Source organism: Zingiber officinale, chromosome 1A (assembly GCF_018446385.1).
Source record: "Zingiber officinale cultivar Zhangliang chromosome 1A, Zo_v1.1, whole genome shotgun sequence".
Classification (NCBI taxonomy): domain Eukaryota; kingdom Viridiplantae; phylum Streptophyta; class Magnoliopsida; order Zingiberales; family Zingiberaceae; genus Zingiber; species Zingiber officinale.
The window spans coordinates 185,616,900-185,643,581 of NC_055987.1; the positions used below are offsets into that span (position 1 = coordinate 185,616,900).

Below are 26,682 nucleotides of genomic sequence, written 5' to 3' on the forward strand. Positions count from 1 at the left end.
ATCTAAGTTGATTGTCTAGTTGATTCAACCATTAGTCAACTAAAAACATATATTAGTTGGTTGAAACTTTGACTCCAACTTGCTTTAAGGCTGAGTCTGACCCTAAGTCAATTCTACATGAACCAAAACTGTAGGTCATTTGTACACTCTCATCTCATTTAAATTTTCTTGCTAAAAGACCCATGCCTCCAAGACTTCATTATTTTACGGTTATTTTACCAAGAGACTTTGTCTAGGTACTTCTCATGCTTATAATCAAGTCTTAAAGATTTTCTTGTTTGCCTAGTATTGGTCAATTTTGATCTATCAAGACTTCTACTACCCGAAGGCCTATCTTTCACAACATCATCTGCCCAATATCAACCAACTTTAATTCACTAGTACTTCCACTTGCCCCACCTCAAGTTTATCTTAACTCGTCAGAACTTCCATTGCCTAGCCTTAGATTTACTTTGATTTACTAGAACTTCAATGTGCCTAAAGGTCACTCCTTTTTATGTATTCCAATTGTTTAAACTTCTTATCACTTGCCCAACGTCTAATCAATCTTAATTTGCTCGAAATATCATCACTTATCAAGTATTCAATCACTCTTGATTTATTTAAAATTTCATCATTTATCAAGTATCTAATTAACCTTGACCTATTTAAATTTCTATCACTTATCAACATATGTCAGACTTTCCATTTGTTAACACTTATTCCACTTGGAAAATATTCGATCTATCTCGATCCACTTGAATTTTATTGAATATTAAATATCTAGTCAATTTTTACCTGCTTGACACATTGAACTTAAATTTACCTCAATCACATTGCTCACAACATGATTAAACAACATATTGTCATCTACATATTGTACAAGCATTAAAACACCTTAGCAACCCCCATAGATGTGATGTAGTAGTAAAACACTTAGGCGAACAAACATGAAAACCTGAGTTTGAATCATAGTATGGATGAGTATGCATAAGTTGTACTTTGAATTTACCCGGTAAGCAAACTAAGGAGGAAGACTGTAAGATATCGGAAAATTTAATAAATAGGGTTATTGGGGAAATAGCCTTATAAAATATTTTGGAATTTTTAGAAATTTTCTGAGAATTTTTCGGAGCTCGTATGGAGGGTTTTGAGGGGATCGATCGGCGGGCACGGATAAAGCCTGTTTGGGATACCGTTTAAGTGAGGAAATACTTTAAATTATATAAATCCTTTTTCCCTTATTTCCTCCCCCAAATCGCCGATCACCCGAACTCCTTCCCCTCTTCCTCTCTGATCCCCTCTTTCTCTGTTCCCTCTCGCGGACGAATCGGCGCCGAGGTTGGAGGAGCACGTCACCGGAGCTCGACGGGAACCAGCGGGCTTCAAGTCATCTTCAGCCGAGGGGTTGTTTTTCGGTGGATTCGGCGGCCGGACGTCGACGGCACGGTACCTAGGGCACGACGGAGGCTTGATTCGTGTTATCTCCTAACCGATCGACCTCCCCTTAGCTCTCATCGTGCTGCTTACAGTGCGATCCATCTCAGATTGGATCGGGCGACGCCACTGAGGAGCAATTGTTTCCTCGGCCGGTTCTTGCGCATAAGCGACGACATCTAGGTGGCTAGGGCACGGTGGAGGGCTTGATGTGCATTGTCTCCGACCGATTGACCCTTCGCTTGTTCTTCTTGAGCTGTTCACAAAACAACCCGTGTCTCCTCAAGTTGGATCGGATTGGGCGACTTCTTCTGGAGACAACCGATTGAAGGTAAGGGTTGGTTTCAGGAATTAGGTTATCATTTGAATTTAGAAGGCTTGGTTGAATTTGTGATCTTCTCATCTTGATCCGATCCAGGGAGGTGAGGTTCTATGATTGTGAAGGTGTTCTTGGGTTCCAGCAGTGACGATTCTCGGTTGTGGATCAAAGGATAAGGACTGTGAGGTGAAATTGAGTGATGTGGATCAACAAGTGTGGCTGTGAGGTTCTGTTCTGTTCTGTGGAATTGTGATCGTGAGGTATTTCCTTACCGACAGCACTCCAACCAACAATAGTATCGGCTGTGATTCGAGGTAAGGTGTAGGGTAATTGTTTCATATGTTGATGAATTAGATTCATGTATTGGATTAGGAATACATTGGATTAATCCATGATTATTTGATACATGATGTGTAGATTTGAATTAGGGTTATGTTGATTGTGATTAGATTTAATTGCTTAGATAAAGTTAATGGAATGATTGGGGTTAGGGTAATTAACCTTAATCAACTATTGGATTTAATTTAGGTAGATTGTTAGTCTAATTGGTGATTAGGGATTAGGCAACTAACCCTAATTGACCGTTAGATTTATTAGGTAGGTTAAGATTGATGTGATTAGGGTTTTGCCCTAGTTTAGTATTAGGGATTTTATTTATCTATTCATTGGATTTATCTAAATAAAATATATATATTGTTTATTTGTCTGACACAGGACTCTGATTCGAGACAGGCGTCTCAACGTTGGATTTGGCGTGATACTACCTGCTATTTGAGGCGAGTACCCTTTGACTTATCTTTTGATACTGTCTTATGATATGTATAGTTTATATATAATTACTAGTGGTAGATGGTAGATTTATTTCTTCCCTGGTCTTAGCTTAGTTGATACCTATCACATGTTTTTCTGTTAGTTGTTGTACTTTAGAATTGGATGATTTTTACCTTTTGCTATGTTTATGTATGTTATGGAGATGGATAGATACATTTAGTGTTATTTTCCACTGGATCAGTTGCTGTAGATACTTGTTATATGTTGTTGGATCTATGCTGCTTATATCATGGTTATATTTATATGTGTTTACCTTTTTGGCACGCACATATATAGAGGAGGCTTTGTTCAGGTATGTCATATTGTAGCCGCATGCACCATATCGCATGATTGCATGCTGGACGATTGACGACTCCATTATTGTTGAGCTCGTCGGCCGGCTACATGGGCCTGCACACAACGTGTCCACTCATGGGTAGTGGCACAACACTAGGGTGTGTATGGTAGTTAGCTCTGTAGTGCTCCGCTGGTCCGCTCATGGGTAGTGTGACTGCAGCGTGGTAGTAGGCAGGGATCCCTCCCCGTCATCCCGTACCGGGAGATGAGAGCATTGCGCTCCCTCACTATGTTTGAGGTAGGAGGATAGGTGTACTCCGATAGCATCCCGTCCACTCGGTCACTCTTCAGGGGCAGTGATGGCAGAGTGCACGGTGTCACAGCCCTACCCACTCGGTCTCACCATTGTATGTGAGATGGCTGACTGGCTGACAGGGGTGACTATGTCATATTTCATCATATGCACGGATTGCATTTATTATGATTGTTGCATATTGGATGATGCATTTTAGTGATTGCATATGATTGACATGCATACAGGATACATGCTTATTTGCTCTGACTATTTTTATCTCTGTATATTCACAGTCAGTTGCCCAAGCCTCGCAGGTGAGTACAGTTTATTTCAGTTATGCATTTTCTTATTATTCTTGCTATAGACTGTACTTTATGCCTATTGCTGGTTATTACAGTTTATTTCAGCTATGCATATCTGTTATACTGTTAGGAGACTGTACCGTAGGTTGTACTGTTAGGAAACTGTACTGTAGGCTCTATGGTTTAGTGTACTGTACCATAGGATGTTACTGGTGGTTATATGTTGTTGTACATATCTATTGGATTACCTGCTGAGTTCTTTGAACTCACCCCGTTGTTACTATTTTTTTAGGTTGAGGTCGTCAGGAGAGATTCCAGTCGCTAGCCCCTTCGTTATGAAGATTTCTTATTTTAGATTTCTGTTATTGTTTCTACGCATATACTGATGATGTAGGTTTGTATTGTGGACATTGAACATTCGGGTTTGCTACTTTTGTTTTCCACTGCGAATTTTCCCATTACTTCGTGGATTTGTTTTCTTCGTTGTAGTGGAGTAGGATGTTTACATATATCTTCGAGGATTCCTTATAGTCTTTCTATATTAAACTGCGTGGATTGATTATATGTTGAACTGTGTGGAATGTTGATATAAACTACGTGGTTTGTTTCTTATTTGTATTGTATTGTTTCGGCTGTGTGTGGCCGAGGTATAGATATATGTATTCAGGATTCATATTGTCACCCGTACAGGGGAGATGCTGCCGAAATTTCTTCGGATAGGGACTACCTGGGGCGTGACAATTTATTTGGTATCAGAGCGGTTCTGATACTAGTTCTTATGAGTTTTGCGAGCTTATCTGGATATTTTCGGATTGTAAGGATTTTCGTCGACTTACTCGTTTCGGAATTCTGAGGTATTTTGGCGAGGATCTATTGGTTCTATTTGGGGGCTAAGCAGCGACAGGATATCTCCAGACGGCAAATAGGTAAATTAGGTAACTTTATAGTTTTTATACTTGTAGTAATATCTGGGTAACATTTTGTTACAGATATGACACATACACGTGTTCCGGTACCGAGACGTTGTCGTCCACGTAAGAGGCCGATAGATTCTCTGGAGATAGAGTCTCCAGAGAGATCTGCTAGGGTCGAGCTTGTCCGTCAGGGATAGACTCGTCAAGATATTATAGGCACGTCGGATTATAAGACCCCGACGGTTTCGACATTAGAGATACATACCTCGACTGTACCACTAGTGGTATCACCTTCAGTATACCCGGCACCCCCTCCAGTCATGCCTACTACTGCGTACTTGAGGTACGAGATGAGGCAGAGATCTGGTGGGACACACAGCGCTCGATTATAGGAGAGCAGCATATTACTTGGGCGAGATTTAGAGAAACATTTGAGAGTCAGTATTTTCCCTATGCTTACCGGATGACACGTCGGTAGGATTTTCTGAGTCTTCGGCAGAATAACCGCTAAGTGATGGATTATAATGCCGAATTTAATCGGTTGGCCAGATTTTGTCCTGAGTTGGTTACCGATGATAGATCTCGTATGCTTTAGTTCGTCCAAGGACTGGATGGACATCTTCAGGTGAAGATTGCCGGTCTTGGTATTGCATCATACACAGAGGCACTGGATAGAGCTATTATAATTGAGTTTGCTCATCAGAGAGTGAATGCAGACAAGAAGAGGAAGTAGACTGATCGGACTTCCGGATAGATCCAACAGCCACAGACTACGGGACAGCCACAGACTACGGGACAGCAGCAGAGCAGTCGCACTCAGACGGGTCAGGGTACTTCTGGGTCATCTGGCCGACCCCAGAAGTCAGGATGATCTTTTTCAGGACATTCCCGGTCTTCTCAGCAAATTCAGAAACTGTCCACCGGTGACTCTCACTACACCCGATGTGGGTCCTGAGATCACATTACTTCTGCATGCACCCTGGGACAGTCAGGTTGCTATTATTGCAAACTGTCTGGGCACTTGAGCCGAGACTGTTCGCTGAAGGCTCAGCATGTAGCTTCCGGGATTTCTATTCCGGGAGGACAGTTTGGTCAGTCCGGGACTTAGCGAGGCGGGTCGAAAGCTCAATTTTCGCATCGTCAACAGAGGATAGCTCTCCCTGCAGCAACTGCTTATGGCATGCACGGGCAGGAGCATTTCGGTGTCCTTGTGGAGAACCCCACGGTATTCCGCCTTAGTGTTCTCCTGTACTATTCGTCAAGAAGAAGGATGGTACTCTGAGGTTGTGCATCGATTATAGGCAGCTGAATGCAGTGACTATCAGAAATAAGTAACCCTTGTCACGGATTGAGGATTTATTTGATCAGCTTAGAGATACATCAGTGTATTCCAAGATTGATCTGCGGTCTGGATATCATCAGCTGAGAGTCAGAGATTCTGATATTCAGAAGACAACATTCCGCACCAGATACGGACATTATGAGTTTTTGGTAATGCCATTTGGGTTTACCAATGCTCCAGCAGTATTTATGGATTTGATGAACCGTATCTTTCTGGAGTATCTAGATCAATTTGTTATTGTGTTTATCGATGACATATTGATCTATTCGCGTTCCGAGGAGGAACATGAACAGCATCTTCGCATAGTCTTGGAGACTCTTCGACGACATCACCTGTATGCGAAGTTCAGCAAGTGTGCATTTGGGCTATCTTCAGTTGGTTTCCTGGGACACGTGGTGTCAAGCCGAGGTATTTCAGTAGATCCACAGAAGATCGAGGCTATCACTAGCTAGGAGCAGCCGAAGTCAGTCCAGGAGATCCGCAGTTTCTTGGGACTGGCTGGATATTACAGACGATTCGTTGAGGGTTTCTCCAGTATTGCTATGTTGTTGACACGTCTGACTAGGAAAGGCGTGAAGTTCACGTGGTCAGAGGTTTGCGAGACCAGCTTCCAGGAGCTGAAGCGGAGATTAGTATCAACACCAGTTTTGGTTTTACCTTCTGGTGATGATGGATTCGTACTTTACACAGACGCATCTCTTCAGGGCTTGGGCGCTGTTTTGATGCAGCATGGTAGGATAGTCTCCTATGCTTCTCGTCAGTTGAAGGAGCATGAAAAGAACTACCCAGTACATGATTTAGAGCTAGCCGCTATTATCTTTGCTTTGAAGATTTGGCGACATCATCTTTATGGTATTACTTTTGAGATTCTTACTGATCATAAGAGTCTCAAATATATTTTCACACAGAAGGAACTCAATCTCCGACAGAGGAGATGGATGGAGTTCCTGAAGGACTATGATTGTACTATTAGCTACCATCCGGGTAAAGCTAATGTGGTTGCTGATGCACTTAGCAGGAAGTCCAGAGGGACTTTAGCTTGTCACCGAGTTTTAGTCACGGACTTGATTCATGGATTCTCCGAGTTGGGCCTTGAGGAGCAGGGACGGACAGAGCAGGGTATTCTTGTTACCATGGTTGCTCAATCGTCGATCAGGATGAGGATTCGAGAGGCCCAGGCCGGAGATCATCATTTACATATTAGCAGCCGGATAGCTTCTGGACAGCAGACCGAGTTTACACGAGATGACGAGGGTATTGTTTATTTTCGAGGCAGATTGTGTGTACCTTAGTCTCACCCGGTCATGGAGGAGTTACTTTAGGAGGCTCATCGTTCTAGATTTGCTATCCACCCAGGTGGGACCCGTATGTATCGTGATTTGAGGCGTTCCTATTGGTGGAACGGTATGAAGAAAGACATCGTGAAGTTTGTAGCTAGATGTCTTGTCTGTCAGCAGGTGAAGGCTGAGCACCAGAGACCTGCTGGTTTACTTCAGAGGATCCCTATTCCAGAGTGGAAGTGGGAGCATATTACTATGGATTTTGTGGTAGGATTACCTAGGACTCGACGAGGTCATGATGCGATTTGGGTAATCGTTGAACGATTAACCAAATCCGCACATTTTATAGCGATCCGGAAGACTGATTCTCTGGATCGATTAGCAGAGTTATATTGTCGAGAGATTATCAGATTGCATGGAGTTCCTTTGAGTATTATATCTGATAGAGACCCACGGTTCACGTCCTGATTCTGGCAGAGTCTGCAGCAGGCCTTGGGCACACAGTTTCATTTCAGTACGACATTTCATCCGCAGACAGAGGGGCAGTCAGAGCGGACTATTCAGACTTTGGAGGACTTACTGAGGTCTTGCGTTATGGATTTCGGAGGCAGTTGGGAGGACCACTTACCATTAGTGGAGTTCGCCTACAACAACAGCTATCATTCGGCTATCCAGATGACACCGTTTGAGGCTTTGTATGGTAGACCGTGTCGGACACCCATCCTCTGGGAGGAGGTTGGGGAGGCCCAGCTGTTAGGACCTCAGAGAGCTCAGCAGGAGGTAGAGTTGGTTCGTACTATTAGGCAGAGGATGTCTGAGGCTCAGGACCGTCAGAAGAGTTATGTTGATTAGAGACGGAGACCCCTGGAGTTCTCTATTGGTGATCATGTGTTTTTGAGAGTTTCACCCACGAAAGGGGTGAAGAGATTTGGTCTTCGAGGTAAGTTAGCTCCACGATATATTGGGTCATTCCAGTCTTGGAGAGGATTGGAGCAGTAGCTTACCGTCTGGCGCTACCACCATCTCTAACTGGCATTCATGATGTATTCCATGTATCTATGCTGAGGAGATATGTATTCGATCCGGCACATGTTCTGTCAGATGTGTCAGTTCCTATTCAGTTTGACGTCACTTACGAGGAGGTTCCGGTACGGATTCTGGACCATAGAGAGCGTCAGTTGCGAAACAAGACTGTCCGACTGGTTAAATACGGATGGCAGCATCATTCTGACGAGGAGGCTACTTGGGAGTTGGAGGATATGATCTGAGCTCGATACCCTCATCTTTTTACTTGAGGTATGTGGGTTAGAGTTTCTTTCAGCATTTATACTGTTTTGTTATATTCTAGTGTTTGCTGTTGGTTATAGCGAAATTTGGGGACCAAATTTTTATTAGTAAGGGAGGATGTAAGATATCGGAAAATTTAATAAATAGGGTTATTGGGGAAATAGCCTTATAAAATATTTTGGAATTTTTAGAAATTTTCTGGGAATTTTTCAGAGCTCGTATGGAGGGTTTTGAGGGGATCGATCGGCGGGCACGGATAAAGCCTGTATGGGATACCGTTTAAGTGAGGAAATGCTTTAAATTATATAAATCCTTTTTCCCTTATTTCCTCCCCCAAATCGCCGATCACCCGGACTCCTTCCCCTCTTCCTCTCCGATCCCCTCTTTCTCTGTTCCCTCTCGCGGACGAATCGGCGTCGAGGTTGGAGGAGCACGTCACCGGAGCTCGACGGGAACCAGCGGGCTTCAAGTCATCTTCGGCCGAGGGGTTGTTGTTCGGTGGATTCGACGGCCGGACGTCGACGGCACGGTACCTAGGGCACGAAGGAGGCTTGATTCGCGTTGTCTCCTAACCGATCGACCTCCCCTTAGCTCTCATCGTGCTGCTTACAGTGCGATCCATCTCGGATTGGATCGGGCGACGCCACTGAGGAGTAATTGTTTCCTCGGCCGGTTCTTGCGCATAAGCGACGACAGCTAGGTGGCTAGGGCACGGTGGAGGGCTTGATGTGCATTGTCTCCGACCGATTGACCCTTCGCTTGTTCTTCTTGAGCTGTTCACAGAACAACCCGTGTCTCCTCAAGTTGGATCGGATTGGGCGACTTCTTCTGGAGACAACCGATTGAAGGTAAGGGTTGGTTTCAGGAATTAGGTTATCATTTGAATTTAGAAGGCTTGGTTGAATTTGTGATCTTCTCATCTTGATCCGATCCAGGGAGGTGAGGTTCTGTGATTGTGAAGGTGTTCTTGGGTTCCAGCAGTGACGATTCTCGGTTGTGGATCAAAGGATAAGGACTGTGAGGTGAAATTGAGTGTTGTGGATCAACAAGTGTGGCTGTGAGGTTCTGTTCTGTTCTGTGGAATTGTGATCGTGAGGTATTTCCTTACCGACAGCACTCCAACCAGCAATAGTATCGGCTGTGATTCGAGGTAAGGTGTAGGGTAATTGTTTCATGTGTTGATGAATTAGATTCATGTATTGGATTAGGAATACATTGGATTAATCCATGATTATTTGATACATGATGTGTAGATTTGAATTAGGGTTATGTTGATTGTAATTAGATTTAATTGCTTAGATTAAGTTAATGGAATGATTGGGGTTAGGGTAATTAACCTTAATCAACTATTGGATTTAATTTAGGTAGATTGCTAGTCTAATTGGTGATTAGGGATTAGGTAACTAACCCTAATTGACCATTAGATTTATTAGGTAGGTTAAGATTGATGTGATTAGGGTTTTGCCCTAATTTAGTATTAGGGATTTTATTTAGCTATTCATTGGATTTAGCTAAATAAAATATATATATTGTTTATTTGTCTGACACAGGACTCTGATTCGAGACAGGCGTCTCGACGTTGGATTTGGCGTGATACTACCTGCTATTTGAGGCGGGTACCCTTTGACTTATCTTTTGATACTGTCTTATGATATGTATAGTTTATATATAATTACTTCTGTCAGTTGTTGTACTTTAGAATTGGATGATTTTTACCTTTTGCTATGTTTATGTATGTTATGGAGATGGATAGATACATTTAGTGTTATTTTCCACTGGATCAGTTGCTGTAGATAATTGTTATATGTTGTTGGATCTATACTGCTTATATCATGGTTATATTCATATGTGTTTACCTTTTTGGCACACACATATATGGAGGAGGCTTTGTTCAGGTATGTCATATTGTAGTCACATGCACCATATCGCATGATTGCATGCTGGGCGATTGACGACTCCATTATTGTTGAGCTCGTCGGTCGGCTACATGGGCCTGCACACAACGTGTCAACTTATGGGTAGTGGCACAGCACTAGGGTGTGTATGGTAGTTAGCTCTGTAGTGCTCCGCTGATCCGCTCATGGGTAGTGTGATTGCAACGTGGTAGCAGGCAGGGATCCCTCCCCGTCATCGCGTACCGGGAGATGAGAGCATTGCGCTCCCTCACTATGTTTGAGGTAGGAGGATAGGTGTACTCCGACAGCATCCCGTCCACTCGGTCACTCTTCAGGGGCAGTGATGGCAGAGTGCACGGTGTCACAGCCCTACCCACTCGGTCTCACCATTGTGTGTGAGATGGCTGACTGGCTGACAGGGGTGACCATGTCATATTTCATCATATGCACGGATTGCATTTATTGTGATTGTTGCATATTGGATGATGCATTTTGGTGATTTCATATGATTGACATGCATACAGGATACATGCTTATTTGCTCTGACTATTTTTATCTCTGTATGTTCACAGTCAGTTGCCCAAGCCTCGCAGGTGAGTACAGTTTATTTCAGTTATGCATTTTCTTATTATTCTTGCTATAGACTGTACTTTATGCATATTGCTGGTTATTACAGTTTATTTCAGCTATGCATATCTGTTATACTGTTAGGAGACTGTACCGTAGGTTGTACTGTTAGGAAATTGTACTGTAGGCTCTATGGTTTAGTGTACTGTACCATAAGATGTCACTGGTGGTTATATGTTGCTGTACATATCTATTGGATTACCTGCTGAGTTCTTTGAACTCATCCCGTTGTTACTATTTTTTTAGGTTGAGGCCGTCAGGAGAGATTCCAGTCGCTAGCCCCTTCGTTATGAGGATTTCTTATTTTAGATTTCTGTTATTGTTTCTACGCATATACTGATGATGTGGGTTTGTATTGTGGACATTGAACATTCGGGTTTGCTAGTTTTGTTTTCCGCTGCGGATTTTCCCATTACTTCGTGGATTTGTTTTCTTCGTTGTAGTGGAGTAGGATGTTTACATATATCTTCGCGGATTCCTTATAGTCTTTCTATATTAAACTGCGTGGATTGATTATATGTTGAACTGTGTGGAATGTTGATATAAACTGCGTGGTTTGTTTCTTATTTGTATTGTATTGTTCCGGCCGTGTGTGGCCGAGGTATAGATATATGTATTCAGGATTCATATTGTCACCCGTACAGGGGAGATGCTGTCGAAATTTCTTCGGACAAGGACTACCTGGGGTGTGACAAAGACTGTCTACTTTTAGAATTAGTCAAGTGAAACCTATACACTTAGATTATCAAAAAAAAAAAAAAATCAAAACAACTTAACATAACAATCCTTAATCTAACATGACCAAGTTGAGATATGATTTCACCAACACCTATAAGGTTCCAAATAATGACAAAGTGCAAAAATTCTCATTTTATATATGAATTTGAGACATTTAAAATTATCAAACATTTTGGTTAAAAACATTTAATGATAATTTAACTAACTGATCACTTCCCAAATGGTTTTAATGGTAAAAATCTAATTAAGTATATTAGATGGGGGTATTTTCAAAAATAGATTTTGTTAAACAGTAAAACACTTAGGCAAACAAACAAGAGAACCCGAGTTTGAATCCCAGTATGGACGAATATTCTAAAGGTCGATCTCTAAGTATACATAAGTTGTACTTTGAATTTACTTGATAGATAAACTAAGGAGGAAGACTGTCTACCTCTAGAATTAGGGGGGTGAAACTTGGATACTAGATTAGAAAAAAAAAAAATCAAAACACCTTAACATATCAATCCTTAATCTAACATGACCAAGTTGAGATCTGATTTCACCAACACCTATGAGGTTCAAAATAATGACAGTGCAATGGTTCTCACTTTATATATAAATTTGTATTTTGGTTAAAAATATTTAATAATAATTTAACTAACTGATCACATCATGAATGGTTTTAATGGTAAAAGCGATAAGTAGGACACACCAACAAAGAGGAAGATTGAGGCAAATGCAAAAGCGACATGCATTCTCCAATGTGGCTTGGCCAAAGAAGAGCTAAACCATGTCGGCCCATTCTCAAGAGCAAAGGAATTATGGGAGAAATTGATCGAACTGCATGAAGGGACATTCGATACTAAGGTAAGTAAAAGAGATCTAATTTTTAATAAATTATATAACATTAAAATGCAAGAAGGTGAGTCAACAAGTTAACTACACGTCTGGATCCAAGATCTACTCAACGATCTCTATGCGATCGGACAGAAAGTGGAGAACCGCGATGTAATAAGGTACGCACTTAATGCTTTTCTGAGAAATACATTGTGGGTATCAATGGTAGATTCTTACAAGGTATTTAAGGAGCTTTCCTTAATTAAATTAGATAAGTTGTTTCCGATTTCGAACTTCTTGAATAGACTAATGCACTGCCAGTCGAGAAAGGTATTGCTTTGATTGTAGGTACAAGCAGAATGAAAGAACCAAAAACCAAGCGTTGGACCAAATCCAAGTTTGAAGATGAATCAGACTCAAAAGACGATAATGAAATCACCGTCGAGCTCGTGAAACTGGTACAAAAATTGTACAAGAAGAAGAAGAGCTTCACCAAACCAGAGATTAAGAAGGTGACTCAATTGAACACGAAGGCTTAGTCTGAAGTTACCTGCTACAGCTGTAGCAAGAAGGGACATTACAAGTTTGAATGTCCAAACCAGAAGCAAAGAAGAAGGAGGGCTTTGAAAGCAACATGGTTCGAGTCATCGGAAGAGTCGGACGAAGAAGAATAAATTCAAGCAAGCTTCCTTGCTCTAGTCGTACAAGCTCATGTTACCGAGACTAAATTTAAGTCTGAGATAGAATCGGAAGTTGAGTCCGAGCGAAGTTACGGATCCGTATCCGGTCAGAAGGTTCTCAATCCACTGTAAGTACTTCCTTAATACGATCACATAATTTAATTTGTTATTGAAAATTAGCTAAGTCTAATATCTGGGTCAAGACACTCCAAAAAGAGATTGAATCTCTTAAGGAGGAGACTAACCCAAGTCCTTTGACTGAGCCAGTTCAAAGTGGAAATTCAACCCAAGTCTAACAACTTGAGGGAGAAAATTTCAATTTAAAAACTAAGTCAAAGGACTTAAGGACACATTGGAACGATTCGCCTTGAGTTCCAAGAACTTTGATCTGATTCTTGGAAAATAAAGGGACGTATACAACCGAACCAAATTTGAGTACAAGGCTAGACATCGATTCAAATCTTACTTGTCTTTAGTGAATCGATCAACTAAGAACCTAGTCCAAGCTTGGGTCCCCAAGTCTAACCTGACTAATTAAGTTGGATTTGATCAATATTGGATCCCTAATGATCAAATTTACTATCTTGATAGACCTTATCGAGACTATGATACAAATGAAGTCAATAGAAAGATCATATTTATTATTAGATAAGCCTAATTGATGCTTGATATACTGCTTTTTTCCTTGTACATGTTTAGATTAGGATAGATAAGGACTTAAGCTGGATCGACACTTGTTTAGTTAGACCAAGGATTCTTAGAAAGAAAATTAAATACTTAATTTCTTTAAAAAGTTTCGTCTAGAAGTGGTTGTTGTTCCAATATCTAAGAAGGCCTAGTGTCACACCACAGCCTGGAAGTCAATTATTAAAATGAATGTTTAGTTAACTAACTGTTAAACCTTAGTCTAACTCAAATATAAATCAATCCTTAGATTTTAATCTAAATTGAATATTAAATTAACCATCTCACAAAACTCATAAAGTTCCATGAATGAAAATTTAGAAAGGTTGAGATGGATTTAGGTTACAATTGAAAATTAGTCTAATCTAATTCAAACCAATCATACTTAATTTTAAACTTTAATTAATTTCAAAATCTTAACTAATTTCAAAGCTTTAATTAATTTTAAAATTTAATTATTCAAACTTAATTATTTTCTAATGTTAATTTTAAAATTTTAATTATTTTCAAATGTTAATTAATTTTAAAATGTTACTTATTTTCAAACTTAATTAATTTAAAAATCTTATTTAATTTTCAAAATCTTGATTTTAACTAATTCTCAAAATCATAATTTCAACACTTAAGTATTTTCAAAACTTAATTAATATTCAAACTCAATTATTTTGAAACACTTCAATTTAAAGTTGATTATTTCAAAACTCAAACTTAAAATACTTTTTACAAATTCAAACTTAAATATTTTGGAATTCAAACTTAAATTTTTAAAAGTTAAACTTAAATATTTTAAAATTTATAATTAAATAATCTTCAAATTTAGACTTAATAATTTTAAAATTCAAAAATAACTTTAAAATTAACTTAATTTCATTTCATATAAACTCATAAGCTTAATTTGTTTAATAACTTAGAAAGTGTAAGATAGAAAATCAGGAAAATAAATGACTATTTTAAATAGTTTTTTAATCTTACTTTCCATGCTTGGACTTTAGGGTCCTTTAAAATTAACAATTTATTTAAATTTTTTAAGTCATTAATGTGTGAGAGAGAAAAAAATGGTTAAAATTTAAATATTTTTAAAAGTTAAAGTATTTTTCAAAAAATAACTAAGTTTGTTTGGAATCTTTTAAAAAGTTAAGTATTTAACTGTTTAAAATTTTTTCAGCAAAGTAGTTAACTAAGTTTGTTTAAGAGAATTAAAAAAAAAAGTTAAGTATATAACTAAGCTTTTAAAAACTTTTCAAAAAGTTAAGTACTTAATCAGGTTTTTATAGAAATTTTTTCAAAAGCTATGTACTTCAAGTGTTTTTTTTTCAAATCTAAGAATTTAGCCAAATTTTTTATTAAGAAAAAAAGCAGTGATGATTTTAGAGGAGCTTAAATTTAAAAAGATTAAAAGTTAGTTTTTTTAAATACTATCTTTACAAATTAAATAATTTTCTCTCTACATATATTTTTTTGTATTTATATTATAGGGGGAGAGAAAGGTTTAAAAAATTAAGCCAAACACAATTTAATAAAATTAAGGGGAGCATCTTTACTTAAATTGTCAAATTATTTATGCTCAAATTCTTTACTATTATTTCTTGTTATGATTTACTTAACTTTGAATTGTGTTGCTATAATAAAAAAAACGAAGATTGTTAGTGCAGGAAGTACCAGATGATCGAACTTAAGTTTTAATTGTGACGAAGGGTTCAAAGTTAAGATTTTTTGTTATATAAAAAGTTGAACTCAGTGTGTAGGAAAGTCCTATATTATCTTAGGCAAAGGAAAGTCTTAGTTAAGGCTAGGCAGGAGGAAAGTCCTAGCTGCGGTTAGACAACGAAGTCATGGTCTGAGGGATTGGGATTTTGCGCAAAATCTTGGTGGGTCGAGGAATTTAGGCAAAATCTTAGAGTCGAGGACTCTAGGTGAAAATCCTGGGGGTCGCTGACACCAGGTGGAAGACTGAACGGGTCGTGGATTGAACGTTTAACATGAAGTCTTGAAGTCTTGGACATTGAGTAAAAGTCCAAACGGTTTGGAGGATCAGTCTGACAAAAGATAATTTCTCCTGGGAGGGGGTAGGTGAGTATGCGTTCCACGAAAAAGGAACAGTATGTATCGATCCGACCTAGAGTTTCAAGAAAACTCAAGGTCAGGAATGGACAGTCCAAAGACTATCAAAACTTATCGTTCTTTAAATATTATTGCCTAGACTAACCTTGTTTTGTAGAGAAACAAGTTTACAAAAATGATGGTCCGAGTACTCGGACTAGCTTCACCGATAAACAAGCCGAGCCGAGTGAGGTGCCTGGCTACGACCCTCGTGGTCCGAGTACCCCGAGTTGCTCCAGGTGCCCGGACGACAAAAAATGATTTGTACGGTGAGCTGGAGTGCATTGATTGGTGGAGCTACGTCTCGGTCCGGGCGCTCGGGGGTGGTCGGGCGCCCGAAGGCAGATAACTCTTGTTGGATCTAGTTTCGACGAGAGCACGCCACGTCAGCCCCGTGGGGGCGCCCTGGGGAGGTTCCAAACACTCGGAGTGGGCTATAAAAGGAGGATTCACCGACACCTAAACAACAACTCAAATTCGAGATCCTTCTCTTGTGCACTACTCCAAAAACGATCCAACGAAACTGTAACACTTCTCTGACGACCAGAAACTCATAATTTCAACATCGTTGTTGTTGGTAAAATTTTAAATTATTGTAATTAAATTACCACACTTGTAATTCTCTATTGTAAAGGTTTTTCGAAATTATAGTGATTGCCCTACGAAAATGATCAACGATCGCGGACCTTAGAGTAGGAGTCGTCATAGGCTCCGAACCAAGTAAATTTTGACTTGTGTTCTTGTGTGATCTTCTTTCTCTTTCTCTTTTCTTTCCGTTGTTACTCTCGATTATTTTTAAACGAATGTGAAAGTCACGAGCGCTATTCACCTCCCCTCTAGCGCAACGATCCTACATAGTTTATACTACATGACTTTATTAAATGAGCTAATATTGTTTTGTACATAGTGATAATTACAACAACTGAACTCTAATAAGCTAGATAAGTTAACACCACTCCCATTAAAAAAAACACCAGTGAGGTGGGCAGTACTATCCCATTCATCTCGGACTCAATTAGAGCAATCTCAAGTAGATCAGATTCAAGATTCTTCATTTGATCCACATTCGGATCCTCTTTTGGATCCTCCTTGGACTCTTCAGGATCCTCCTCAGAAGTTAGAATCTTCAGGATCCTTCTTTGGATCTTTTTCAAACTCTTCAGGATCATCTTCTGGATATTCATGGTGAAGTAGCTCCACACACAACTCTGAATATGAGATACACCCTTTATAGCGCCCTCGTATATGGTGTGCCATAACCTTGGGATGCCCCGGCGGTGAAGGAATCAAAGCCAAGATCCTGTAATTGTCCAGGATCGGAAACTCTTCATGCTCGAATTTCCAGAATAATTGATCAAGCTGTCTAATATGTCCTTTAACTCCGTGAGTCGAGTCATACTCTATCTCATGAATCTCATCCCTCGGCTCATCCGATCGTTCATTGAGATGAGTCATTGTGTATATCATCCGTGGCATCTGGAATTGAAAACAATGATGTCAGTATAAAATCGACAAAATCGACAAATCAATAACAAAACTGATTCAATATAATTCTTACATATGCATAGAACAAACATACAAAATCCATAAACAAGTATGAAAAATAATTTTTTTTTATTTGCGGAGCTCCAATTGACTGACACACTAGATTGATTAATTGGGAAACTAGACCTTGAGCAATAGCTTAGTTCCTTGTCCTCATTAGAACTTATCCAATTAGACATGGATCACCTAAACTTACTTATTGTTGTTGTTTAACCTAAGCTTATTTAAGTTACATTTAGATTTATTGATCAAATCAAGGCTCATTTGATCAATTCTAGCCCATTAGACAATATGGTTCAATTTGATCAAAACTGACCCAATAGAATAAATTTGGCCTATTTAATCAAATCAGGAAAGATCCAGTCCAACAAATCAAATTAACCCAATTCTTGTAATTTTGACAAATTTCGATTAGCCTAGTCCCTTTGGATTAAATCATACATTTAAATTCAATCGGGTATGATTGAATTAAATTGATCTGGTTAAATTAACTAATAGTTTGAATGAGATCAGGGTCTAATTAAAGTAATCAATAATTTAAATTAGATATCCAATTGAGCTAAATTGATTTGAATCAAAACAGTTTAAAAAAAAATCTTTTTCCCTTAAAAACAAAACGTGAACCCAAGAAAAACGCTCACTTTTTCCTTTTGTTTTTATTTAACAAAATCAAACGATTCTTCTCAATTGAATAAGAAATAGTTGTGGAAAAAAATTCTTCTTCTATGTCGCGCTGAATGCAAGGTCGTCGACCATGGTGATCAATCACCAACCTACCGAGGTGATCGTCGATGTTCTCTGTTGTAAAAAGGTGAAACCGTCATCTTAGCGGCCCCCTGGATCCGACCCCATAGATATTCAGAGGGGATAAATCATGGTTAAGTTGGGCAGGAGAGGTGACTAGGGGTCGAGTGGAATTTAAAGCGCAGTAGACCGAGATTTTACGCCCATATGTAACTGGCGACCCTCGACCCCTGAACTTCCGTTGCAAGTGTCAGGCACCCTTCCGGCTGATCCAACCCGTGGGGGCATCGTCGATGCTCTTTGGCTACAGAAGTCGATCATCAGTCAATCGACGTGATAACTGACCCCCCTCTATCATGACTTTGTGCTACCAAGGACTATCGTGAGTTCCTGGCAGTGGGGCAGAAATCATGACTTCGTGATGCCAGACTCAAGGGAAACCACCACGACGCGGTCACCGGTTCTTGCAAGCGACGATCGCTCATGAACTCTTCAACCCCTTGGTGACGATGGAAACCACACGAAGCGAGCAAATCATGACAAGCATCACGCATTTAGAACATAGCTCTGATACTATTATTGGTGTTCTAAAACATGAAAAATTATAAAAACAAATTCTGTGAACATGAAACACTTACAGTGGATTCGTGATGGATCCGGTATTTTTCATGTTTAAAATTTTTATAAATACGTCATATATAAAGATCAAATTATAGATACTTGAGAGATAATTTGAATATTTTACTATGACACTCCAAAATAATCAATAAAGTTAACTAAGTTTATCAATATTTTTTTTATTAATGAAGGTAAAAGATGAAGGGAAAAATGTGCTCTTTCACCTTCTTAATTCCAACATATAATCTTTTAGTAGATCAGCATTCGAATTTTACTCTATGGCGTGGTCGTTTTAGAGGTGTAAAAACCTCTTATAACCTAAACTTACAACAATAAGAAAATACAATGCTAATGAATCAATTTCTATGATTCCCTTTCAAACTCTGAAATATTTATCGTATGAGCTCCCACGGACACAGTACAATGGTAAAACGTCAAGGTGGATTTCTAGAAGATCAATCCTCAATTGGAACATATGAGAGTATTTAATTGGGAGGAAAAATCAATCCTCAATTGGAACATATGAGAGTACTTAGGAAAAGACTTTGTACTAAGCAAGGGATTAGTGGAGATCAAATCCTCTATCCCCTAATTTCTCAGTCCCCATGTCCTCTTATCGATCGCACGGACCAGATTACATCTCAAGGATACCTTACACATCACGAAGATACTGCACATATCTTAAAGATATCATGATGTCTTAAGATATAATCTGGTCCGTCCGATCGACAGGGGACACCGAGACAGATAAATTTAGAGATAGAAGATTTGATCTGGGGATTAGTGCATCATAAATGAATATTAGGTTAATTTAATATTAATTTTATATAAATTATTATTATTATTATTATTTTAAATAAATTTAATTAATTTAAGGTTAACGAAAATAATTGATTCTGTTAATTTAATTTTAATAAACCTTTAATTTAATTTAATTAGTCAACATGAAATTAATTTTTAATTCATTCAATTAATTTAACCGAATGTTCACCTACCTTCATCTACTCTTCTTCAGCCGGGAATTGCTGTATCAGCATGCTCAAGTTCTGATAAGAAGAGCCACCTTCTTCCATGGCGCGCTTTGCTTTCTCCCCCAGCTCCCTCGCCCTCTCCCTCCTCCCTTCGGCTTCCTCCCCTCCTCCCATCAACTCCCTCACTGCCTTTTCGATCTTCTCCCTCCTCACCACCGTCCCGCTGTTCTCGTCTCCCCAATTGGCCGATCCGCCTCCCACTGCCACCCCGATCCTCAGCACCTCCACCACCACCTTCTGGTTCAGGTGCTGGTCTCCGAAGTGCGGCCAAGTCGCCATGGGAAGGCCGCTGCATATTCCCTCCAGAGTGGAATTCCACCCGCAGTGCGTCAAAAACCCGCCGGCAGCAGGGTGCGATAGGATCATCATCTGCGGCGCCCACCCTCGTATCACCAGCCCCCTCCCTCTTGTCCTCTCTTCAAAACCGCTCTCTGCCAGCCACCGATCCACCTGTATGGTTGCTTGGTCTCCGGCTTTAATCGCCCATACGAACGGAAACCCTGCACCTTCCAGAGCCATTCCAATTTCCACAATTTGCTCGACGCCGGCGGTGACGAGGCTACCGAAGCTCACGTAAATCACGGAGGTCGGCGCCATTGAGTCGAGCCAGCGCAAGTATTGATTCTCATCAACGGCCGCCTTGTTTCCCCTCGCGGTCATATGGGCGGCATCTCTGTTGCAGAGGCACAAGGGGCCGACTGTCCATACCCTTTTTCCGATCATCTTCTGATAGCTCTCCACGTACACGGCCTCAATGTCGTCGAATGTGTTCACCACAACGCCATCGGCCTTGGCTTCCTCCTCCATGGACCTCAGGCGTAGGTGCTGCAGCTTAGGACCCCAAAAGGTGCCCGGAGTTTTGGCCATCGGCACCCGCAGCGGGTGAGGAAATCCTGGGACGTCGAGTATCTCCGACTCGTCGGTGACCCTCACGTAGACGTCCTCCTGGTGCAGGATCTGCCGCGCGAGGATGGTGAAGCCCCCGAGGCCATGGAAGATGAGCCGCGGGACGCCCAGGTCCCGCGCCATCTCCCCGGTCCACGGTTGCGCGGCGTCGGAGACGATGCAACTCGGCGTCAGAGGGTGCCGGCGGAGGTGCTCGGTAAAGGGGGCCCGGAGCATGTCGCAGGCGCGGAGGAAGTTGGGGAGGTAGTCGCGCGACGGGGACGGAAGGGCGTCGATGTTCTCGCAGCCTAGGGGAAGGCCGGCGTCGGCGCAGGGGAAAGGGAGGGAGACGAAGTCGATGGCAAGCCCAGACGCGCCGGCGCGTTGGATGATGGCGTCGATGCGGAGGGCGTTGAGCGGGGTGGTGAGGAAGGTGACGTGGGCGCCGTGGCGGGCGAGGAAGTGCGCCATGTCGACGATGGGGATGGTGTGGCCCTGCGCCATGAGCGGCACCAGCACGAAGTGAGCACATCTCGCCGCCGGTTGGTCCGTCGTCATGGGAAGCAAACAACTGATTTGGGCAAAGATGAGAAGAAATCGTTGCAAGAATGGGCATTAATAGCACATAAAGATTTCACTCCATGCTTAGAATGGTAAGTTTAAGAGAAATCTGTGACGAGCGCAGTGACTTCACCGAGAAATCATGAAGATGCAGCCACAGCCATTGTGTCCGCATTTTGTCTTGAAAGGTCACGCCCTGTATGTAGTAGACAGCGAGGAGAGAGCGAGAGAACAGAAGAGGACACGAAGTCCGTGTTTCTTTTTCGTTTGTTTTTTAATTCACATATAAAAATTTCTCTACGCAATTAAGATTCGATCATTAAATATTTAATTAATCATTTAAAAGATTTAGCCGCTGTCCCATTGCGCTATTCCATTAAGGAAAAAAAAAAAAAAAAAATCCATTTTTCATTATCTTGCTTGCTTTGAAGTGTTTAATCATGATTGAAATCATTCGTTAGTCGATTAAAATTATATCAAATTGAGATTGGTTTAGTCATTATTAAGTTTGACATAAAGTATTTGAGTGGTTTAAAATCAAGAAAAAATAACATTGACATGCTCATAAGAATTTCAAAATCACAACAACATCAGTTTAGCTCGGATCCTTTGAAAATAGCCAAGTATTTTTAGTTGAAATGTATTTTTTTTATTAGTATATACCAAGGATACATATACAACAACAATTAAATTTTATATTACTAAGTGAAATCGATTATATAAATCATTTTAGAGACTCTTTTTTTTTTACATCATCATATATATTTTAAAAAAATACCTTTTTTATTATTATCAACTTAAATTTTTTTTAATGTATATTTATCATTTTAGTTGAAATGTATCGGATGACTATAAAAGATTTTGGATAATAATTAGACGGATATCATTTTAAGATACAAGATATTTCTATTGGTATAAGATCTTTTGGGTAGAGCCCAGAAATAAATCCACGAGAGTTTGGACCCAAAGTGGACAATATCAAATCATTGTTGAGATATATGAATTCTTTTGGTCCTAATAAATGGTGTCAAATTAAAGTAAGGTCACTCTTTATCGAACTAACCGCCGGAAGAAGCACGAGCTAGAGTCATGGTCCAGATCGAGCCATGTGGATAGATTAGTGGCCTTGAACAAAGGAAATGGGAGCTTCTAGAGAAGTGAACTCGAAAAGTTAAAGCAAGTCAAAGGTGACTGAATGCTTAGTGGAAATCCTAGGGAGTGAATCCTAGGTGATGAAAAGTTCAAGTAGGTCAATGGTAAAGTTTTAGAGGAGAGACCCAAAGCAAGCTAAGTCAAGGGTGATTGGATACTCGAGGGAAGACCCGGACTATGAGAATAATTTGTTGGTCCTCTTGAGGCCGGTAAGAAGGGGTAATTGTCCTAAAAATAAAAATCAATTTTTCTCGACTTTTCAAACTAAATTAAGAAATACTTGTTTAATAAAAACTAATTAACAAGAAAGAAAGAAGAGGTAAATCTTTTTACTTGGTTTGCAAATAGAAGATTGCTCGTCCTAGATGTTGAAAACTCACTATCAAATTTTCTTCCGACGGAGAAGCCTCCTACAGTAGTTTAAACACTAGATTACAAAGTAGAACAAAAAGAAAATCGTTTTCAAGTGTTGTTCTGAACTACTAAGACCAGAACTCTATTTATAGCTTGTTGGTCGGCAGCTCTAGATTCCTAGGTGTAGATAAAATTTTACCCACATCACAATGGCTTTGTAAAGATATATTTTTCTTGATCCCGACGCTTGGACCAGCTCTGGGCGCTCGGATCGTGCTGACGTGGCCCTAAACAGGGGCGCGTCGAGGAGGCACCCTGGGTTGGCCAGGGCGGTCCAGGCGCCCCGAGCATTCAAGCACCTGGACTTGGTCCATGTGCCCGGACAATCCAGTTCTCCTCCGATCCTGTTCCATTTGCTTGGGTGATTTTGACCATCCGGAATATGGCTCACCCGAACTAATTTTCCTTCCTTCTCTTCGAGCAAACTTCCTCTTCGGCTTCTTGTCCCCAGAAATGTCGTTTGCTTCTTTCTCGTCCACCAATGTACTCTTCCGCAACACCTCGTCCCTCAGACGTACTGAGCCCGCTGACTCTCTCCCATGTCATCCTTCTCGATAGTTATGTCTTTCGTTTGACTTCCTGTGCTTCTAAGTTCCTGCACATTTATACACAAAACATCAAACATACACAGGACCTAACTTGACTTAATTGATAACACCAAAACCACAACGTGGTACTTACATAATTGTGGTCCTTTATTTGAAGAGAGGATTGTTGAAAATATAATCAAAGTTTCACATTGGAAACAGATAGAAAAGATCATAAGTTTATAAAATGAAAGATATCTCTATTGGTACAATATCTTTTTGGTAGAGCCTAAAAATAAATTCATAAAGGCTTATATTCAAAGTGGATAATTTCATTCTATTATAAAGATATATGGGTTCTTTTTGTCCTAATATATTGTTGGGTTATTTTTGATTTTTTGACATACCAATTTCGATTTTTTGCTAGGTCGATTTCAAATGTAAATCCTGAGTCGCTCAAACGGACTTGACCAATTTAACAATATTTATATTGTAGCAATTAAGGTTCATGACTGCTACAACATATACTTAACATGTTTAAAAACATTCACGTTATATTAACTACAGTTTCATAGCTAGATTTTATAGGATTGTTGTGCATCAACAAAGGGGGTGAATATCGATCGTCAATTTTTGTTGTGTTTTTGTCGTTCATTCATTTTTTCTACAAAGTGTTAGTATGCAGTGGAATAATAATAAACAAAACACGGATTTACTTGGTTCCCAACCCCCTAGGGTCAGTGCATCCATGGAGTACGCACTCAGTATGAGTCCACTAGTGGTCTCCTTTCTGAAAACTTTCCAAAAGCGGAGAAACCTATCTTAGAGTTTGATAATACAAGCACAACATAAGATACGAAATGAAGTACAATGTGTAATTAAAAACAAACAAACAATAGCGAGTCGATCCGGAAGTCCTGAGTGCAACACACCCCTCCTGGAGCTTCCCTAGTCGCAGAGCTTCACAGCGGATTTTCTTCGAGCACAGAGTATAAGAGAAGTATGGAATTCTTGTTCTTGAACATAGAGTCTTCATTTCCTTTTATAGAGTTGGATTAAATCCTTATCTAGAACAAATTTTATCTAGATAAAGTTATATTTGGATTAAGCCTTATCTTTATCTATATCATCTGGCTTATCTTTATCCTCATTCAAATTATAAAATTGAACCTAATCTTTTTTCACATTAGCTTCCATATTAACTTCTTTAACAACTCAGCAATCTGGTCAACCTAACCCAGTTGGTCGACTAAATTGATATTTTTGATCGATTGAACCAAGCCAAGCCATTGATCCAAGTCCGAACTCGAACCTTGTTAATCGAGCCCGATCAGTTTGGGTCTAGTTAGATCCGAGTCAAGTCCGATTCACCCCAAACTTGATCTAGTTGTGTCTGATTATATTTGTCTGCTCTCTGTTTTACTTCCAACTCCAGGTTCCTACAAAACAACCATACAAAACACAAGCAAGTAACCTAGCTTAATCTTGTAAGTCTACCTGACCTACTAGGCTTATCTTTTGTTTGGAGGTCTCTTCTCCAAGTCTACCACCTAAGTGTTAATCCCTTAGGATTAAGCTGTACTACTGTAAGTTTATCTGTCTTACTAGGCTTACCTTTTATTTAAAGGTCCCACATCTAAGTTTACCACCTAAGAATCAATCCCTTAGGATCAAGTCACACTCTTGTAAGTCTACTCAACTTACAAGGCTTCATGCTTGGACTACATCCAAGACTTTACCACATAAGACTTACTCCTTAGAATCTCACCACCCAAGGTTCACTCCCCCAAGATTTTCCTTTGCCAAGCATCTGGTCATCTTTGACCTGCTTGGATTTACCCTTGCCAGACATTTGGTCCTACAAACCTGCTTGGACTTTGCCTTGCCTAACCTACAGTTATGATTTGTCTTTACCATGTATTTAGTCCTACAAACCTACTTGGACTTTTTCTTGTTTAACTTTCAGTTAGAACTTTCTCTTACCAGAAATCTGGTCCTATAAACTTGTCTGGATTTTGCCTTACCTAATCTCTAGTTAGGACTTACCTTTGTTAGTCCTCCTGACTAGACTTCTTTCTTCCAAACATCAAGTCATGTTTAAATCAATCCTTGATCAAATTGATCAACTTAGGTACATTATCAAATATTAAAATCCTAAAAATTAATTGCACCAATAAATTTAACTTATTTACCTAACATTCATATTATACTAACTACAACCTGTAAAGTCATCAAATATTTTTGGTCAAAAATATTTTATGGTGAAAAGTCAACTGGAACATATCTACTCAACTAAAATAGCTTTTAATTAATTAGTAACCTTCAAACACTTTGAGCAAAATAAGCAAACTGCTCATCCTTTTGTTGGATTAATATTACGACTGGGGTAAATAGTAGTATGTTCAATTTCATGCTTATCTCAACAAATTCATTGGTACACCATGGGAATATAGAAAATACAAACAACACAAATTAAACAAGGTGATTTACATAGTTTGAACCCTCAATTTCTAATTCACTGTCTATGATCCTTTAATAGATTACTCCTAGAATTCTACTATGTGACTTATAATCTTTTAGTAGATCACTTCTAGAATTTTACTCCTTGGCCTATGGTCCTTCTAGGGAGAAATCTTTTAGAATCTAAACTTGCAACAATGAGAAAATGCAATGTTAATTAAAAACAATTTATAACATAAGAAAGGATTGCATAATTGAGCTTTTCTTTGACTTGGTTTCACTTCTTGTTGTTTTTTTCCTTATTTTTTCACTTTGGATTGTTCAAGGATGACTTATATGTTCACTTATGAGTTGCTTTCAAAATCCCCATTGGAAGCTCTTCTTATATACTCTCGTTGCCAACAACTACATGTGATAATCCATCTAACAAAAAAAATATAATCCTAGTTAGTTTCATTGACTATTCCTAGAAGTGATCGATTTGGCCTTACGAAAGTTTTCTATCAACCACTAGGATAAATCGGGAAGCGCGCGTGGTGGTCAACCCAGAAGCTCAACATCCTTTGATTGCGCCTCTTATTTGGCGAAAAAATTCCTACAAATATGCCATAACTAGGGGTCGAATTACAAATATTTGAATAACAACCTAGATATCCTACAATGACACGATAGCCCTGGGAACTATGATAATCCCTCTAATCAATAGACTAATTGCAATAGTTGAGTCGATTGAATATGCATGTAGTCCGTTATCTACTCGTAATGACTACTTGAGTCAAATAATCTTCCATCCAATCAATTGATCACCTATAACATTTAAGTTAGTTGACAATTGTAGTTAAGTTTGTTATATAGATCAATGTCTCTCTTCTTAGATTCATGTGATTCCATCAATTGACTAGTTTTGCTTCAATCTATTGCCAAACAACTCTGGAATACA

The 26,682-nt window shown here is 39.6% G+C and overlaps 1 protein-coding gene across 1 annotated transcript; it reads right to left on the minus strand.

The window, feature by feature from the left end:
- Nucleotides 1-18,871: 18,871 nt before the first annotated feature.
- On the minus strand, nucleotides 18,872-21,358 carry LOC122038662 (UDP-glycosyltransferase 73D1-like). The gene has a single exon (XM_042598508.1). The coding sequence runs from the start codon at nucleotides 21,184-21,186 to the stop codon at nucleotides 19,714-19,716; it is 1,473 nt and encodes a 490-aa protein (XP_042454442.1). The 5' UTR covers nucleotides 21,187-21,358; the 3' UTR covers nucleotides 18,872-19,713.
- Between the last annotated feature and the right edge of the window lie 5,324 nt (nucleotides 21,359-26,682).

What these genes read in the sequence shown, in the direction of transcription:
- LOC122038662 (XM_042598508.1), bottom strand. Translation starts at nt 21,186, where the DNA reads ATGACGACGGACCAACCGGCGGCGAGATGTGCTCACTTCGTGCTGGTG.